Raw genomic sequence first — 20677 nt, 5'->3', positions numbered from 1 at the left:
ATCAGAATATCCAACATGACTGCTCTTACTCTCCAAGTACAGAATTGAAGTGTGACTCTCACATGAGAGCACAGCGGTTTGGTTACAGATAACCACCACTTCCTGGCATCCAGGACCACAACAGGGCTACAACAAAATATGTTACAGCATATTCAAATTATATGAGAAGGATACAGAAGCTTGTGTGCCTCAAAACACGTTCACAATCACTTGGTCGCCAAGGTGATGTACTGGGGAGTCTGTTCTGGAGATGCATTATCTCAAGCCCCACCATTGTGAGCCGCCAGCCTTAACCTCACAGTCCCACCAAGAAAGGCAAACGCTTCCTTAGCACCCTATCATGAAACAATTGTTTGGGTTAAATCATAACTGAAAATTAATGATTGCCAATAAGGAGACAAGAAGCTGTGGGAGAGGCTGCAAAACTGCACTCAAAGAAGTCACTGGCATCGCAGAAAAGCACTGGATGCTTACAACACAACTCCTCCTCACGCACCTTGGGAAAAAATAGTTTACTAGCCTTAGTCCCCAAGAAGGTTATCTGCAAGAATTTTTCTTTTCCAAAGCAGTTGCTACAGCTATTATTTTATTCTTTCCTAGTGAAATCTAAAACCAAAGCAGTTAGGCCAAATATGACTGGCATCAATCCAGATACTTTGGATTAGACAGTAGCATTATGAAACCAGGATAAAAGCGTACATTTACTTCTTTACAGCTTGATGCTTGATATTGGCCTTCTATTTTCCCAAAATGTCTGCTAAACTTCACTGTCATATGATAAAGCTACCATGTAGGCCTCCTGAACAAGAGTCTTCACAAGTTAAACGGAACTGGGGCAAATCTATAATCTTTATATTCCCCTTCAGAGAGAAACCTCACTTGAATCACTGAGGTTCTTTCAAGTTTCCATCTCTTGCATCTCATCCATCTCTTAACAAAATCTGTGTAAAAGCTGGTGACAGTGAAAGAAATAGGAAAATCTGTATAAAAACAAGCTCACATAGTAGTAATAATTGTTTAGAAGTACAGAAATGTATTTTTCCTCTGCTGTTACCACCTCAGCTCACATGGTTTTAAAATAAGCTTCTGTACAAAAATATGCAGAATTAGCCTGTCCAAACACAAAGCCCGGGAAACATCACTTCAGCTTCTGCTTTTCCAAATGAACAGGTTCACGTCATTTGTTATTACTCTATTATTATTCTAAACAGCGTGCATTAACTGTTTTTGTCTAGAGGCAAAGCATTACTCTAACATTTAGTTCAGCAACTGCCCAGCATAACTAGAAAAGATTCTCAACTAGTCAATTACCAACTTGCATTCACATGGAAAATCTACAGGTAGAAAACAAGGAACTTTGGGAAGCAACTTATGTCCCAAAAGGAAATCCACCTCTCTTCCTACACCCATCATCTCCCCACACTCCACACTCTCTCATAAATTGTGGTATCTAAAACCTCACCAGTATTTTTGTAAGCACCTTACGCAATTTTACATCGCAAAATTACCTACCTGTCTACTATATGCCGTTGTCAACACAATTATTTTGAAAAGGCATGCAAGATACAAGCAGAACAAGAAAACCCACACTTGTTCTGAAGTTGCCCATGTAAGTCACAAGCTTCCAATCATAGACAACATGGGGGGACACACTCTCGAAGACTGGTAACAAATCCTCCCCTACAATTACTGCTATACTATTTGTTGCAACCGATCACACACACCACCAACCACTACCACCTAAGGAGACGGAGGCATGAAGTCGAGTACTTTTAGAAAGAACTGTGCCTGTAAAGGCTCTGGAATTTCTTTATACAGTAAAAATTAGTTGTTTAATTCACTGTATTTTGCTGAACATAAAGAGCTATCAAGAAATTACTGAACACTGCTCTAAGTACTACCACCAGTTACTCAACACAATCTAATTATCATGGACTTACAACAGCGTACAGCACTGACACCTACAAGAAGTGCATTCTAACTAAATCTCAGTCAAAGGGAGGGAATGGGATTAAATTACACCAAACAGCTACTCAAGCCCTGCTTGAATACAGTGATATGCAAATACTAATTCATGACAGTTTCAATGGCACTAAATATGAACTCTGGAACTATTTCGCTGATATTAAGCTATTACTGCAGTAGCACGTTGGAGCTGCATGCAATATATGCCAACTAAAAAAATTATCCTGGCATTTTGTATTCCAAATTTACATTCCACAACCCCTTCAATTCCACCTCCAGTTTGAAGGATTTAGACGGAAAACAGTTGTTCTCGTCAGAAAATGCAGTTTCTGGTTAGGAAGCAAATGGACAAAGAGGCGTCATCTTCACTTCTTCTTTTGAGCACTAACAAAATTCAGTAAAAACATGGCCACCATGCTGCCCAGGCACTTCAGTCAAGGCTTACCTTTATGATACTCAATACAAGACATTTTTAAAGGTCTCCTCATCGCGGGTGTCAGCGTGCTGTGCAATGTGGAGGGATGTGGGAGACAAAAACTAAGCACTGGAAAATTTTGCAGCTTTTTACTGAAGTACACATTGTAGTATTGTAAACGAGTGTTGTTTTCTAACCTAGTTTTGTGCTGTATAAGGTGGGTAAGATCACACAACACAAAGTGAGGAAATCTACATTTCCTGCCAGTATGGAGGAAGTTTAGCAATTGCTCACACAAAATGCAAGGAAGCATTCAAACAAATTGGAACAATACTCTTATTTAACATAGGAGTCCCTTAAGAACAAACTTTTCACTTCTTTACATGAATAAAGCGTTTCTGGCACAGCACCTGGCTCGACACCATTCAGTATGTTAAGCCATTATTTGGAAGCAAAAACCACCAGGATCCTTGTTTTCTTCGGCACAGAGCTCACGGCTTGCATCAGACCAGGTACTCCTTCCACTTTTTTTCCTGTTTAGTTATGATCTAGATTCCCATGCTAGCTAAGCACTAACGCAGGTTTCATTTTATAGTTAAGCACTGTATAACCTTGCAATATGCAGATGGTACCAATTCCAAGAGAATTTTACAATTGCGCGAGCCATGAGTAAGGAGGAAATGTTTGCCCTTCAGCTAAGCCTCCTAATCACAGTACCTGAAATGGTATCAAGCGATACACCCACTGGTACTAGGTGGAAACACATACCAGAGAGAACAGAATGAGTAAACCTACTGATGCCCGGCCCTCAGCATACATGACTACAGTCCGGGTAACACGGTAGATAACCCTGAAATCCTAGCTGTTAAAAACAAGCAAGAAAAAAATGGGTCCTTAACATTTAACAGTGTATCAAATAGCTCACCCATCTGTCAGACAGGTGAGTTAGACCAACAAGAACATGAAAACAGGTACTTGACGCTTCCCTCCTTCAAGCTGCTCTAAACCTCCACCTACCAGCCACACATGCTTTCCAGTGCTGAGCCGCTTCGTCAGCTGCTATTACATTGGGGAAACAAGGCGTTTCAGGAAAATATTAACAGGGAGGGGAGGAAATAAAAAGTCAGAACAGTAAGAGGGATTAGAATGAAGTAATAAAATGGAGAGTTAGAACAAGTTAATAGTTCCCAGCATCCTGAACACCGCAGCTAGCAGAAACCTAGGCAGGTCTTGGGCAACCATTCAATCGAATGCATTGTCTTTGTTCCTTCCCAAGCAAAACCAGGTCAGAACACGGTTATTGCATACCTCAGAAATTTACTGAGGCAAAGGAAACACCCACTGAAAGGTTGGAAGGGAGAAAACAACTGAAGGAGTGAATAAAACAGGCTATTGGACTGACCACTCCTATACAGCTTATGGGTCAGCCAAGTTACTTTCACCAAAGCAACCAACCCTCTCCTGTGGATGGAAGGGAGATAGGCACCACAGCAAAGCCAAAGTGTAGTCTTGGGAACACCACCATCACTGCAGTTACCAAGCACGTAGAACAGACAAAAAAATGCTTTTCAGATAAGGACTTGATCTCATCAGCTGCAAAGAAACTCATTCAAGTTTGAGCTAGCACAGAATCAAAAAAAGAAAAAAAAGTTTTTTTAAAAAGACCGTCTTTAATCAAGGCTAACTTCCTGAGCTTGTCTGTAAAACTGGGATTCTGTTTACATTTTCACAGCATATAGCCCTAAGCATTATCAAAAGGCGCTCAAAAACAAAAAAAACCTCCAGGCATAAAGCAGTTTGAATTTCCAAAGCAAGTCATCAGAAGACAAGTCTGTTCCAATACAATTATTAGCAAAATAAGATGAAACCTCTGAAAAAAAGTATTTTGGGGGAAGAAGAGAGTGGTGGTGGTGCTGCTAGAGTTAAGTATTGCTGTCCTATTACACTACAGTATTAGAGCTAAGATCCGCAGCTTTTCTGTCTGCCCTCTCCTTCCACACCCATACTACATTTTCCCATCTGCACCTGCAGAATCTAAGGCACTAATAAGAAAAATTTTAATCATTGCCATTCTGTTGTCTCTTCTCTTTGCATTCAGCTCTGCTTCCCAGTGCCACCTTCCCTTTCACTTTATAGAGATACTACCATACTGCACTGCATTCAGAGCATCCTTTCAGTGCAGAAACCTTGTGAAGCCAAGGAAAAAGCAAATTTAACTACACTACTGCAATATGGAATTGAAATCCCAATATGGAGTAAAATTCTATATAGATGTTGACTCAACCTGTTAACTTTTTTGGGGTCAAAAAAAACTTTGTAGCTAATCCACAGAACTGGAAGTGCTTCCAACTTTTAATTCTTCATAAAAGCTTTGCAGACTGTACTCAAGTAGAGTTAGTCCAATTAGTTATAATGTCTACAACCGCAGTTGTACCAGTTTACCCAAAGAACCAAATACAAATACAAAACTGTCTTTTTTTCCAGTGACCATAGATGTGTATTTAACTATTAGTTAACCAAAGGTAATGCAAGGAAAAGCACAATTTCACAGAGGTGCCACAAAGGGTCCCGAATTCCAACTCAAACTGGAGATTGCCTTCTGTTCCTAAAAACTTAATTGTTGTTTACAGCAAGGCAGACATCTCTTCCCTTCTTTTCCACTGATGACACACCCTGATCGCATACTTGGTTTTTCAACTGTTTTTTATGGCTGCTTGCTTCAGTAAATTGAGGCAGAATCTCCTCTACTTGCTTAAATAAATAAATAATATTTTAAAAAAAAACCAAACAATTACAACTAGGAAAGAAGAAACAAAGCAAAATATTATTTGTGATCATCAACCTGTTTTTTGTCATTTTTCTATGTAGGCAAATGGTGTGCAGGTGTGGGGGGGTTTGCTAGACAATGTTTAGATATGCTCACCCTTCAAAAGAAAACAACCCTGGAGAAACCAGGTCAAAGAAATGCCCTACAAACTAGTGAAAAAGCAGAAGATCACCCTTAGTCCCCATCAACGTTCATGCTGGAATCTTGGACCAACTCACACATAAAATTTTGCTTCCTCCAGAAAATTCAGAAAATTTTACAGAACCAGGTGAAAAACTCCTCCCTGGGTTACATCACATAGTCTTGGTGAATCTTTTGGATATATCCAGAGCATTAAATCCATCAGAAATAAGAATTAGGATAGGTTTGGAATTTAAACAGAAGACTCTCCTCAAGGATACAAAAATGTTTAAGTTCAAGTCTTACAAAACTATGCCTTTCCCATTAATTAAAATAGAACTCAATAAATAAAAGCTGCATTTTACCTTTTCTGATACTTTCTTACTGTGAAAGAACCAAGACACCATAACTTGGCCATATTTTACATCAGAACAATATTCAGAGAAGGCTATTGTTAATAAGCTATTGTATTTATACCTGCAAGGAACAGCAACTAGTTTTTCAGTAATCTTCCCCTATCTTAAGACTCTTTAGTACAAGAATCAGCAGTCTGTTCTATATTTCCTTGAAATCAAGACACTCCTAGATGTTAAATCACTGTTCCACAGACATCAAGGGAAAAAAAAAAAACAACCAACCACACAAACCAAACCTAACAGGACACCACTGAACAAAAACCAGAACACAACTGAACAAAATTCACTTTATAGTCAGGGATCTGGAATTTCTCAGGAACAACTTGGAACTTTTGGGGGCAATACTTTACTTACACAAATTTCAATAGGACAAAACAGATTCAGCCAACTCCACACAGAAAAACAATGGAAGAAGAAACAGGCCATACAGGTTTTTGAACTTGGACAAAATGACATCATCAGAGAAAGCACCTTAATTGCTGTCTTGTTGAGAGAATCTTCTTAATGATCAGCATCACTCCCTTTCTGCCAAACAAGACCAAACTGGAAAGCTGCAGCTAGCTAGTAATTCTGACCCTAAGCTTTTCACTCTTTCTACAAACACCCTTGTGTTTAAACATACAGCCTTGTAAACCGTCCTCTGTCAAAGTAAGTTTATTACAACAAAATTTTCACTAAGAATCATTTGTCATTATTTTTAAAAACCAACAAACCAACCAACCACAGGAAACTATTTCATATTGCAAAAGCACTATTAGGAATGATTACCTAGCCCAATGTGACACAAAACACCCCCTTGTAAGTAGAATTATTTTATTTCAGAAACCAAAACCAAACTCATCTCCCCCATATGCAGAAAGTGTCCTCCTGCACACGCTGCAGCCATCACAATGCAGCTGCCAGTAGAAACAGCGACAGATACAGTGAAATCAATTACTACTGTTGAAACACAGAATACCCCTCTCTTGGCAACACCTGCTCTTTTTAAAGTCCCCTACAAAGTCAGAACAAGGATCAGGAAGGCTGCCTGCAAAAGCAGCACCTCCACCTTCACCCGTATGTTCCGAAGGGGGGGGGTGGGAAGTGACAGAGATTACTCACTCACTACAGGCACCAATGTTGGGAATCTTCTGGAAGTCTGATTACCCGACTTGACTCCCTCGCCCAACCTCCTCAGCTCTGCTTCATTCACCTTCTCCATCTACCCTCTCCCCCTTTTTCTATTTAGTAAGCTTATGTATGCTCTGGAGATGGTTTACACATTTACTAGTTAAATCCCACACCAAAACCCAAGGGTATCTGTCAGGGCTGCAAGCACTCTTAAGACAGACAAGTAGATCATCACTAACAATCAAGTCATCTGAAGATACAAACCACAATCTTTTGCAAGCACACACCAAGGTTCCTCTAGACCACCTCACTGAATAAAAAACAAGCTGGGAAAAAAACCCTTCTTTTTCCTTGTACCACCTCCCAGCAGTCACGCTGAAACACAAGCTTAGCGTTCAAACATGTTAAAATTAGGATTTGGTTACCATAATATCCCAACATGCAAAAAATAAACCTAAGTAGAAATCAACTGCAGCAACACACAGGAGAAATGTACATACTTTATCTCATAAAGCAAAAACTGGAGAATGCAAGCATATGTGAAGGGAAATACAAATCAGCATTTCTAGAGCTGCTTATACTACTTTCTACAAACACCTCCTGAAAACACCTTGAAAAGACGTTAAGTGTCTCTGCAAGAGAAAAGAGCTGAGTAAAATGCAGAACTACAAGTGAGGATTTCCAGCTCCCTCCAGAAAAAAACAGGTTATCTCCACCTTAAAAAGAATCAACAGCTTACAAGACGATAACTGTTCTATAGCTGTTCCTCTGAACCCTCTCTACTGCTCAAGGGTACAGAGGATGAGGGAAAGCATGGCCCAGCCCTCTTTTTAAATCAGAAGCCAAATCTCATGTGGAAGGAGCAACACTCCAATAAAAATGCAGGAAATAAGAAGCATCTTTTCTAAACTGCCCAGCTGTCTTCAACAGTGCTCCGTTGGGATTTTGTAGAGCTGTACTGCAGCACTTCATGCACCTCTGAGATACCGACTAGTACAACCAACCAGACAATTCACTGTATGGGCTGAAGGGTGGCAAATAAGTTATTTGAAGAGGATACTATGATTCAATCAAATATCCAAAATTGCAACCAATGGACAAGGATCATACAGACACTGCCTGAATGAACTTGCAGGTTTTGTGTACTTCAGAGTGATCTTTCTGAACTTCTCAAGTGCCGTCTTCAGGAACCAAAATGGAGTTGCCATTTGCATTTCTCACTGAAATGATAAGGTAGGAAAAACGTCTTCGTTTTCTACTAGAAGCATTCCAGCAGGCTGCAAGACTATACAAAAGCTTTTAGACAATTCAGTTTCAATTAAATCACAGCTGCAATAAAAACCAACAGGAAAAGCTTTATTAACAGGGAAATTTGTACCATAATACTGTACGTCTTCTAGAATCTTAGATTCATCAGAACTGAAACTTCAAGAATCCATGAAAGCAGAAGTGTAAGCATGCATCAAAAAGGTCCAGAGATAACAACGGTAACTTGAAACGCTCGGCAGATATTCCATCTTTATTCAGCAGATCACTTTCTAAATGCTGGAGAACTAATTAAAGTAGCTCTGTAAAATTATCACTGTAAGAAGAGACGTGTCGACTAGACCATGTCCTGCCTAAGTCCTCTCTTCTCAGCTGCATGAATAAGAAACGGAGATGCACTCGCAGTGATTTCAGCCTCTCCTTTCAGTACAGTGTTCCGCAGGCTGTAGGAGCACAGGCACACGCGGAGACTCCTGTCACTGTTGCATTCTGCAGGATTAATACCGGTAAGAGGAAAGAGCACATCAGGCAGTATGACACTTTCACTGAAACAACAGAGCTTGTTCCACAGAATGCCAACGTCTGACTGTCAGACAAGCCTTTGTCTATATGCCACCATTCAAAGGCACTGGAAAAAAGGGCTACACTTTGCCTGCATCTAGGGCTTATCAGCTCATCACTAGCAGATCTATTTGTTGGGCATGTGACCTTTCCATGACTAAGTTTTTAATTTTGGTACTGTACTAACTTTGGATTAACAATATATTACACTCACGTCTTAAAGGGAACAATACAAAGAATGGAGCAAAGCAAAAAAATAAGTACAGCCTTATAAGTCAACACTGTGAACTGATGATGCATGCCCCTTACTCCTCAACCCCCAATCCACTCCACACCACCAAGAACAAGAGCATCCACCCAAGCTGCCTGCTCACTTCAGCCCAACCAGCCCATGTGCTTGATGCATGACCTTGCCCAGTACCTATCAGTGCTTCAAAGAGCGGTCCAGAGGGCAGGAACTGGAACAAAACGCCCTGGATCTTACTTCATAAAATGCAGAGAACCTCATGCCCTCTTTTGCAAGGCAGGGATTAAGTTGTTTGTTGCTATGTTGCTGTTTAAAACTTCTCAGATCTTCCAGAAGAAGCAAGGAAGAGAGGCTGAGACCTACAGAGATAGGGACCAGCTTCCTCCCCACATTCCAGAATACCACTACACATCAAAAGGGAGAACGTGGAAACAACAAGCACACACAGTGGCCTCTCACAACCCCAGCACCCGTATCTGAGCATCCATTCACGTCTCCCCTGCCCCAACCGAACTGCTATCCCTTCCACTCGCATTTATACACAAAAAAGTACGAACCTGAGATACAGAATGAAGCTAGGACAGTTAAAATCCACTGCCTTTGTTATGCTGTTCATGCAAACCTGAGAATGACTTGACATCAGATCACAAGAACGATGATTAATCATACAAGTACGTCCTGTTTGTAAGAGGCACAAAGTATCTAATTAGTATCTAAACAGTATTTTACATGCTCCAGTTTTACAAGAGTTTGCCATCAGTAGACGCAACGCTCTAAGACATATGCTATACTGCTTCAAAGCTGCCCATAAAGGAAAAATCATATCTATTTCACTTTCAATCAACCTTAAAGTTTTACCATCTTGTTAAAAAGAGAACTGACACACTCAGCAACTACTCTGAATCTCTGGCAGACTTCCTCACTTTCCACATCTTTAAAAGTATCACAATTACATCACTATTAATCCATTATGTATTCTGACCCTTATCATCCAGTGACTAAGTATGTTTTAAACTGCCTTTTTCAAAGCTAACATTTGGACAGGAAACAAAATCCTACGTGCTCCCCTCCTGTGGCAAAAACATCTTTTAAAAAATATTTTACATAAAGCAAGAGAAGGAAAAAGCAAGAGCCACAGAAGCGCCCCTCCTAAAGTCTGGAAAGCATCGCCAAGATTTCCAGCATTTTCTCAGACTTTATATTTGTTATTACTTTTTCACATCTAGTTTATGCTTATAATCCAGAAAACAGACATGAAAATAATCCAGTATTTTCAAGGCATTCATTTGGACATTATTAAAAAAACCAAAACACAACTTATCTGGATTCAACTCTTATTGTAGATTATTTTTTCTCCTCATAAAGCCTATATTTTATCATTTTGGCTTTGCTGGTTCTAGGTCTACGCACTATCAAGAACGTCCCGTGGCAAATCCATACCAGAATTTAAACAGAAATACAAATATTTTTTTAAGACAAAAAAATAGGCAAAAGTACTTTTTCATAAAAATAAACTCCTTCAAGGGACGCATATCCCAACACGTTCGGTAAATAACGTACATACCGGCAGGGCAGGCGCTTTAAACTGACAGAGTCTGCTCGATGAGATTTAGCTTCGTTTAACCGCTACCGCTCACCAAAGCGCTGAAGCTACTTTAAATTTTTTAAGTAAAAAATAAAAATACGCAGAAAAAAAAAATCGAAGCCACCCAAAAAACCGCCCGAAGGGTAAATGTCAACGCGGAGGTGCGGTGACGGGCAGGTTCGCACGGCGGGCAGCGGCCGAGCCACGAGCCGAGGTGACACCGCGGGGCGCACAGCGGCCGGCCCGGCCCCGCGGGCAGCCAGCGCCAGGGGCACAGGGGAAAAGGCCGCGCCGCCCGCCGCCCGCCGCCCCCTCGCCCCCGCCGGCCGCGCCCGCAGGCGACCGGGAAGGGCAGCGGCTCCGGGCAGCGCGGCGGGGCCGGCGGCCGCTGCCGCCCAAGGAGAGGCCCGAGCACCCGGAGACGGCCGCCGGGGGGAGGCAGGACGCCAGGCAGGGCCTGACAAGGCCGCCCGCCCTCCCCCCGGCCGGCCCGCGGCCTACGGAGACCCCGGCCCCGGCAGCGCCCCCTCCCGCGGGCCCGGCGGGGCGGGGTAGGGGCGCCCGCGCGCCGCCGGCCGTTACCCGCCCCCCCCTCACCTGGCAGTGGGAGACGACGAGGCTCTGGTTGCCTTCCCCGTGGTACTTCCATTCATTCTCATCCATCTTCTCCACTTCCATGCCCGGCCCGGGCCGCCGCCGCGCCCCGTGGGGACGGTGCCTGCCGCCGGCCCGCCGCGCTCACGCCCCCACCATCGCGGCTGCGCGGCCGCCCCGCCGCAGGAAGTCCCGCCCTCCGCCGGAGAGGCGGGGCCGGCCCGCGCCACCGCGCACGCGCCGGGCGGCCATCTTAGCGCCGGGCAGCTGCGCGCGCCGCCATCGCTGAGCGGGGCGGAAGCCAGGACGCAGCTCCCGGTCTCGTCCCACAGCCCGGGCCGCCCCGGGCGGCGGAGCCCCCTAGAGGCCCCGCAGGTGCCGCGGCCAGGCGCCCAGCCCGGACACTCGCCGTTTCGGAATCGTGGGCGACGGGGGGAAGCGGGAGGGCCGGGCCGGGACCCCCCTCGGGCCCGGCGGGCGGGAGCCGCAGCGCCGGGGGCAGAGCCGCCGCTGAGGCCTCGCACCGGTGCCCCGCACCCGCGGCGCGGGCCGTGCGGATGGTCAGACGCTCGGCAGCAGTAACGCGGCGTTCAGCGTGCGGGCCGCTTCCTGCGCGGTACGGGCTCGTGGTTGCCCTCCTCGGTGTGTCTCTGGGCAGCTTCGTGCATCAGATGCACCAGGGCTTTCACACACCCGGTAGAGAGGTTACAAGTGTAAGTAAGAAAACGTATCCTTTCACGACTGATTAAACCAGTAAGCTGGTTTCCTTAGAATTACCAGAAGGGTTCAACGTAGCCGCACAGAGCGGCTCACCACCCATGTACGTGAACTACACATAGATGACATGCAGTACATCTAACACGTCACCTGCATACCCAAATTCCCCATCACAGACAGAGGATTAAATTCTCGATCCCTTAATCCAGTCAATTTTATCCCTATGACTTCTGACTACTGGCAGCAATTAACATGAATTAACATATCACATTACTTGGGCTCTCTGAAACTCCCCGTTTTCCTCTCCGGCACAAGGCACTCCATGAGGGATACCCATCTGGCATATCAGAAGGTCACTAACACTTGCGAGTTTTCCTCTGTTTAATGAACATTTGTATAATTTGGATAGTAGCCAAATTTGAATCAGTATCTTTTTAAAAAAAGTCAAAGCAAGTAAAATGATGCCTTTTTGTTTTTTAAAGAGGGAAGATGCACCTAGAAGGCTGAAAATAAAACCTGCATAAATCTGCAACGAGTCATTGATCTTTTTTTAAATGTGTGGTGCTGTAACTCATCATTTAGCATTTAACTTCACTAGAACTATAACAAAAAATGAGAGTTAAAAATTTATACCTTCTTTTTGCCAAAATACTGATTGATAAGCACTTGACTTTTTATTTAATATTATCCTATATGCACCTATGTGAAATTGAAAAAGGAAACACAAATCCCTGCTCCTTTGGCCATTTAATAAAGATGAAAATAATGACAGGGATGTTCACAGTATGTTTCTTGTCACCTGTGTTTGCAAAGTTGCTGTTGCGTAACAACACATGGATATATAAACCACAAGAATTTACCATACTTACCCTGACTTACCAAAAGCATTACAAAGAAGTTTCACTCAGGACTGAGTAAGATTGTGGATTGTAAGGTAAATATGATACCTGCATTAAAAATGAGCCGTACTTCAGAGAAATAGTATGTGCACACTTAGGAGGCTTACATGGAGAAATACAAAGGTAAAGAATATTGATATATTGTCTTGCAATGGCAAAAATAACTTGCCTCAACTTTACAAAGGAACTCTAGTATAGCAAGTTGATTGATTTTCCATTCCTTCATACTTCTGAAAAATGTACATCTATAGAGGAAAAAATAAAGCAGAGGTTCCGAGTGCTAGGGCAAACACGCTGAGAACACCTGAGGTTAAGACAGTCTCTCTCTCTCTAGCAGGTCTCTTCACCTTTTCCTCCAGCGTTCCATGGGGCAGAACTACCACTTGGGCACATTGCAGGAGCCTTTGGAAAACACTGGTAAAACTTGGGAACTGGAGGGACAAAAGCCTATTAACATATTTCTCTCTGCATTATCAGTTTTTAAATATTACTCATCTCAGGTATTATCTACAATGTGCTTGAACTGAAATAGCTTAAGTTTTTGAGCCGTTAATAACACTGAAGCATTGCTTAAGTGGAATTCCACTAATACGGAATCCTGTGGTTAACTACAACTTGTATGGGCGTACCTGGATTGGTTTTGATTCGCTACCTTGAGGACTGCTAGCACAGAGCTCAGCAACCGTCAAAAATCCACCTGAGTATCCCAGTAGATGACCAGGTGTTCTATGATATTTTAGTATGTAACTAAGCTAGTTTAGAGCTGCATCAGGAACGCATAAGGTAATCCCACCTTCAGTTCCACAGCTCACACTTAATCCCCCAACATTTATTTTTTGATGTAATGTGAAGGAGTCAGGAGAGCACCACAGGCCTGAAATACATTTAGTTTTCTCTGGGTCCTGTAACTGCACTGGGTGGCTATGCTTTATGCCACAATTTCTGTTTCTTGGGACTCTTCAGTGTTGGGAATACAAAAAAAAAAAAAAAAAAAAAAGGTAAATTATCTATAGATTTTAAATCAGTGGGTACACTATACCTAATTGTGTAGATATTCTCAAATAGAAGATTAAGTGGCCCAAGATCACAGATCATATGACATTAAGAACAAGCTTGTAAAATACTGAGACGTAAGGCTACTGTCAAACAGATTTGCAAGTAAAAATGAGAATACACCAATCCTGTCTCTTTACATGAGGATGACAGACAAAAATACATTAACTAATATAACATTTCTTCCCAGCCTATCTTCTACCATTCCATGTCTGTAGTTTTTGCTTGTTTTTAAATGGCAATTAAACTACGGCACTGACTTCACATCTTCAGTTTATTCATGGCAGCTCCCCTGGTTCATGCCTGCCATGGAGATCATTACTCTGCCAATGCCCACCAAAACACAATTCCCCTCCCAAATTCAGCTTTAACCTTGCTGCGTCCTGCCAGGCATGCCCCTGAGCTGTCAGCGCTGGACTCTCACAGATGCAGTCTTCTACAACTTTTAAGTTTACCAAGGAATGAGAATGAAATGGTAAATACAAGTGCATGTATTCACTTGCTGGGGGGGGGGGTGGGGGGGGGTGTAGGAGGTTAGGGGGGAAGTATCAGGCTAGTATCTCTTGTTAATATTCTGATGGATATAAAAAGTTCATTAAATACAGAGCTGAGGAAAAAAAGTAATAGCATTACTTGAGACTCATGATAAAATGAGATATCAAGAATACAAAGGTCTTGTAAGCTTATGAGAAGGATTTTTGTGATAATCGCTACATCTTAGTTCTCCAGGTTCCTAAAATGAAAGGTTTCTATAAAAAGAAGATATTTTAGTCTTTATGAAAAGAGTAAGCATTACACAAAAGATCCTTTCTGGGGACCTAGAAATGTCTGCCTGGAGAAATTAGGTTTAAGGATCACAAATTCAAGGCAGTGAGTCCAAGAATACTGAATGGACACGATAATACAACAATGAAGTTGTGCTACAAAATACTATTACTGTTTTTAACTACTGCACCATTTTCAGTTTAAAAAAAATGCAGTTATGTTTAAATAAGACTGACAGTTTTATATTTTTACTATGCTCAGACCATCAAAAATGGAGTATACTTATGTAACTCAACACCTCATTAAAATTTTAAAGTTTTGCTTTTTTTCTATTATCAGTATGATACCACTGCTCATTGACATAGTTTTTTCTTGAATCCATGGTTTATTTATGTAATTTCATACACATACCAGAAATGTGGGAAATGTCATGCTCCAACTGTCATTTCATCATTTCTGACTGAGAAACAGTCACCCAACAAAGGAAAAAAAAAATAGGACTGAAGTGTGCCATTTGATGGCTTTTTTAGAAAGCATACATGGTACTTTGAGCCACAATAAAGTATTTTACAGACTAAGCAAGTTAATGGCTTCAGGAATAGGACTGTAAGTAGTACAAAAGGTGACTTAAGGTTAGTGAAGATAAAGCCACATGTATGTTGTTAAAAGACAAGAGTTTGCACAAATGCAGCCAGCCATCAATAACCACAGATGCAGATAAACAGACATTATAACTACTAAGAGTTTTAATTGCTACATACAGTCAGAGAGAGGAAATGAAGTTACAGACATGGCATAAATAACTACTTCTCTGTACATTATATATAACTCCAAAGAATTGCCAAGACAGACAATACTTTTTAAAATATAGACAAGGTTAGTTAAATACTGTTTTCCATGCACCAGAGTCCTGAACATTTATTGAGAAAGAAATACAACTAATTACCAGAGGGGGCAACCCAACCCCCCAAAAAAACCCCCAAAAAACAGTGTTGTGAATTTTTAGGACCAGTAAGAGAAAATATATGGAAAAGATCTCATTAGAAAGCATAGGAGGTCTCTAAAGCGGAATGCTATGGTGAAATCCTACTAGCTTTGGCAGGGTATTAAACCCGAATGGCACAAGCCCAAGCCCACCTGAGCGCCTGTTCTTAGAGCCTTTGTTCCTGTGGGCGAGGAGGGGAAGAGGAAGGGATAAACGGCTTTTAGGTCTTGCCTTGTATTAAGTGACATACCAGCAACTGGAAAACAAAATGCTTTTTACATAAAGAGGTGAAAGCAGACTGCCAGAGCAGACGCAGGAGCCTGGTCAGAAGTCACACGGAAGCAATATTTTTGTGGCTTTCAGGACAGGCTAACACTTCTTGGTGCAGATACTTTGCTGTTAATGTTAAACTGTTCGCTCATGATCAGCCACCCTCTTGCAACATCACAAACAGACCCTAACTCCGTGTTTGGTCCTTGGACACTTGATCAGCCAAAGGAAAGCACGTCTTAAACTTCTTTTTGACACAAGCCCAATGTGATCACCTTTAAATAGGGAAGAGAACATGTATATTAATCTGGTTTTTAGCTAAACTGCCATCATTTGGCAACACACTTCTGTGGAATAACCTTGAAACCTTCCCAGTTAAAACTTTTAATTCAATAATTTAATAACAAACAGAGTACAAGGTCTCCAGAAAACAAATCACAAATTTACGTAAACCAGTGACATGTTACGCTTCAGTTTATACCCAGAAACACCAAACTCTGTAACAGGATCTGGGGACGGTACAGAAGAACTGCGCAGCAGTTTCTTTTGTACATTTACAGATAAATTCACATTTATGTTCCCTGACACAGCTATCAATACTTTAGGAGACGTAATTCCTTAATCCAGACCACATTTGATTGACTGTAGTGTTAATAGTTTTGGAGTGATCTCTGTTAGCTGACGGCAGCATACAGAATGAATGCTCCCTCCCCAGCCAACTCGCTCAAAGAACCCAGTTTACTGCAGTCACCGTGATTGAAATTAATAAAGAGAACCTGTATTTGAAAGAGACGTTTTCTCAGATTTTAAACATCAGATTTTCTGTCATCTCCAATAGATGAACACAGATATAACACAGTTTCACAAGCACAGAAGTTAATATAAATGCTATGCTACCTCAAAAGGGGGATCTTGTTCTCCTTTTCAAATCAGGCCACGTACCCTCACATTGCCCTCAGCACATTTACACCCATGTGGCACATTAGAGCAGATTATTCATCAAATGAATGGTCAAGGCTTTCCCGAGCGGGATTTTTTTTCTTGGTTTTCTTTAGTTGACTCAGCAAACCAGTGTGACACATTGCATAGCCAGACAAGTCCTCCAGCCACCATGAAAGAAGGAATGGGAACACAACCAAAACCGGTGGGGAGTGCAGGATTAGGCATTTTGTTGCTAGCTCATTTTCAGATCAGATTAAGCTGATTATGAAACTACTTTCAGCAGTGCTGCAGAACCTCCCGGCAGCATGAAGGGGGTGTGTGTGTGAGGGGGCTTTCAAGGGAAAAAGAAAACGCACAGAATGGACAGATATTTCTAGGTGTGCTCTGAAAAAGCTGTAGAGCACAACACCAAAGAAATGTTTTGTGAGAAAGAACTGTAACACTCATTGAGCAGTCCATGAGCTGTCACTCACAGGTTTTTGGGTTGTTTTTTTTCTCCCCCAGGAAAAAACCCATGTGTTAGATTTCTGCCATCCCTTTACTGCTAGATCTTAAGACAGTTGAAATTATCTGCATTATCAGAGCATCAATGATCAGACATGCCTCTAAACTAAGCTTTTATTGATTAAAACAGCTATTTCAAATAAATTATCTTGATTAAGGTGAAATGACATGGGTATTTAACAAGTGATTATGAGATCTTCCTGAGTGAATGTTTGCCAAAACCATGTGTAAAATAACATCCATTGCAATAATGTCTTTATGACAGTATCTCACTTTGAACAAAAGCATAACTATAAGTAACAAGTATACATCTCATACCTTTCCAATAGATTTCTAGGGAAAAAAAAAAAAATCCGAGTTACTTGGAAAAGAAGAACTATTCTTAACAGTGACAGGAAAATAAATATACCAAAAGAAAGATGTTCTAGATCTCTCAAGTCAAGCTTTTTGAGGAATTAAATTTAAGATGACTGAGTGAGCACAAATTCTAGATCAAATTCTACACTTCAGGCCCAAAGAGCAGTGAAGCCCCTTTCACACAAGGCTTGGCATCTTGGAAGGGACAAATCCATGTGGCATGAATGCATAATTCAAAAATACACCTCAAGGTTCTACATGATGGCTGGTTTTCAACCTATTTATGAATTTGCGATACTGAGTTAGAGTGCAAAAAAGACATTTACAGAATCATATCTGGAGACAGACATTTCTTTACCATTAAAGAACAGTGATGAGATATGCTTGTAGCCACTAGAAACATAATTGTAAAATCCATTAGAGCAATCCTGCTACCTGACACAAAACAAAGACAGCAGACAGACCAAAAATAATTTGAATTGTAATATTTGTCCCTCAGCCACAAATACGCATCCAGAAAGAGGAGATAATCTAACAAAAGCAGGAAAAATAATGGACACAAACATTTTTTGGGTTTTGTTTTTTTAAATATGATTTGGTTCATGAGGCTCCAGTAGCGGTATGTTTTAGAAGCAAATCTATTAATACCAAACTGAGAGCAAGACAGGAAGGGATTGGTAAATCTTAAAGCTACTTATTACAAAGTAGGTATATATTTATATAAATAAAATGGGCTGGGTTTCCAGTTTCTCTCTTTGCAGCGCAAAAAGTTAAAGGTTGTTCACCTAATTGCTTTATCTACTTCTGGATGGGTCTGAAAAGCACCGATGATAAAAATAAAATTCAAAATTGCTTTTCTCTAAGAACCCAGTTGATCATTATTAATAATTTGTCTGCCACACAGTTTTCCAGTGTTGCAAACTAGATGTAACGGGAAACAGCCTCATCTACTGGTTTGAGGAGATACTATCAGGTGTCTACACACAGTCTAATACTTGTCTTCTCCCCTCCCCCCAACACACTTACATCTCCCATACTTCATACAATAAAATCTACACAGTTGTGTTTTGGGGTTTTTTGCTGTTACACTATATAGTGTAGGAGCAGCAAAAACATTTGCACACACGCCTCAGATGACTGGATCTCCCAGATAACTCATTAAAAGGAGAAGCTCTGATTGTGCTTTCTAGCTCCTGTTCATTAACATAGGCAAACATGTCTAAAGAGATTGCTCACAGGCTTCCCGTTATTTAGTTTTAGTTTCTTGTCATTTTACTGAAAATTCAGTGTTCCTGATCAGCTATCGGACTATTAGTTTCAAACAAAAGTGTTTTATGGAGATTTTTGCTGTTCTTTTTTTGTTTAAGAAGTTAATTAAAAAAAAATCTGAAAGATAATTCTGAGTTTAGCTCATTACAGATTAAACTTTTCATTAAGAAGCATTAACACTGAAACAGTCATGGAGAGTTTAGTGGGAAACAGTACGGGATAGCAGGTCACCCTGAAGTTAAGGATATGTCTTGCTGCCTTTTTAGTCTAAATGGAATTTAAATCTTAACGCCTGCAGACATAGACACGTAATATTAACGTTGGCATGGGCTGGCTTCTGAGCACCAGCCTGCCATCCAGCCTTCTCCACAATCCTTCTCTCCCCACCCCCCCAGGTTTAGGTGCAGATCTGATGCAGTACAGCCGTGTGGTTTGAGAGCTGGTGGAGGCGGCACAGCTGCAAGAAGCCACCTTTGGACATCTGCTGCGGGCTCAGGGGCTGCACGTCAGCTCGGGCCCTCGCCCCTGCCCCAGCTGTGCTGCAGCAGTCCGGGAGCGAGAGGGGCTGGCTCTGCAAAGGGGGCTAGCCAGGAGCCGGGGTGACAGCAAGGCACCCCAGCAAGGCACAGCGTTAAGGGGTGCAGTCCTGCAGGACCTGAGCAAGAGGGGCTGAGCAGGCCTGGTGACGGTGGCCCAGGCCACCTGTAGTGATGAGGCAAGTCCAAGGTCAAGCCAGGGAGTTAAGTCACCAATGCAAGGTATGAGGCCAGGCACAAGTGTACCTACCACTGGATCCGTTGTTTTTCTTCCCTCCTGCAGACCTTTCTACCTTTCCAAACAACAATTATTCCAAAAATAAAGGTCATTACCTTTATTGCCGTTATGTGTCTTATTCACAGGTTTCCTTACTTGCCAAGGCCAGGGGATCCTACACGTTAAGTATTTTCCTTATCCCTATGTGGTCTGTTAGCCTCGTGTTCTCTCAAGATAGTGGCCTAAAGTTAACACAATTTGGTTTTGCCAAAGTTAAAGCTATAATGACTGTCTGCAATCAAGATAATGGAATAATGAAAAGGATTTTAAAGAACATGGGTCACTCAGATTACCTGAATTACCTTGACTTCACAATTTCATACTTCCTTTAGACAAGACTGTTCTCATTCATTTTTCAAAGGGCTGGTCGGTTCCAGTTCCCATTCCAGTTGGAAGGCTCTGCATTCACTTAACGCTTCTGAAAGTCAGGCACTTTATTTCAAAGTCTACACTCAGATGTGAGACTTTAGATACATAGGAAGAGGTTACAAGTCGATGGAAACAAAAGAAAAAAACTTAACATAGGAATGAGCATCCAGATGGCAGTTATAAAGATGCACGTAAAAAGTGGAAGAAAGGAAAACAGAAGCAAACAAGAAACGTGCAGAATATCAGAGGCCATAAGCCTGAACTGTTATTTTTGCATGCAAATTGCGTTGCAGAGATTAGTCCCAGAACATAATTTATTATGATGTCAAAATCGTACCATGACTAATTCTTTATCAAGGGCACGAGGCTATTAAACACAGTCATGTAAAGAGGCTTGGCTCCACATCGATTCAAAGAGAAAAATGCCATTTCAGGAATATCCTATAATTACACCAGCCAAAATATGACTCACCGGAAGTTGCTTGCAGCAATTATTCAAAAAAGGAACACAGCCTAACCAGTACTTATCTGTATTCTGTATAGCCATACGAGTTATACATACATTAACCTTCTTGGAGAACTGAGAATCCCTGAGGTATAAAAATTATTTATTAGAAGATCCTTGTTA

The 20677-nt window shown here is 41.7% G+C and overlaps 1 protein-coding gene and 1 long non-coding RNA gene across 2 annotated transcripts in view; one reads left to right on the top strand and one right to left on the bottom strand.

The window, feature by feature from the left end:
• Positions 1 to 11303, bottom strand: part of IPPK (inositol-pentakisphosphate 2-kinase) — a 34077-nt gene extending 22774 nt beyond the window's left edge. Inside the window, exon 1 of the mRNA XM_056335732.1 lies at positions 11110 to 11303. Within this exon, the coding sequence (XP_056191707.1) occupies positions 11110 to 11190 (81 nt within the window). The 5' untranslated portion in view covers positions 11191 to 11303. The remainder of the gene's footprint in view (positions 1 to 11109) is intronic.
• Positions 11304 to 11325: 22 nt separating this feature from the next.
• LOC130147897 (uncharacterized) lies at positions 11326 to 19701 on the top strand. The gene is made up of 3 exons (XR_008821418.1): positions 11326 to 11819; positions 13060 to 14250; positions 19263 to 19701. It is a non-coding gene; the product is annotated as an uncharacterized LOC130147897 (long non-coding RNA).
• Positions 19702 to 20677: the final 976 nt, after the last annotated feature.

Source organism: Falco biarmicus, chromosome 4 (genome assembly GCF_023638135.1).
Source record: "Falco biarmicus isolate bFalBia1 chromosome 4, bFalBia1.pri, whole genome shotgun sequence".
Taxonomy (NCBI): Eukaryota; Metazoa; Chordata; class Aves; order Falconiformes; family Falconidae; genus Falco; species Falco biarmicus.
The sequence above is the reverse complement of the archived record's forward strand: the minus strand, read 5'-3'. Positions and strand labels throughout refer to the sequence as shown.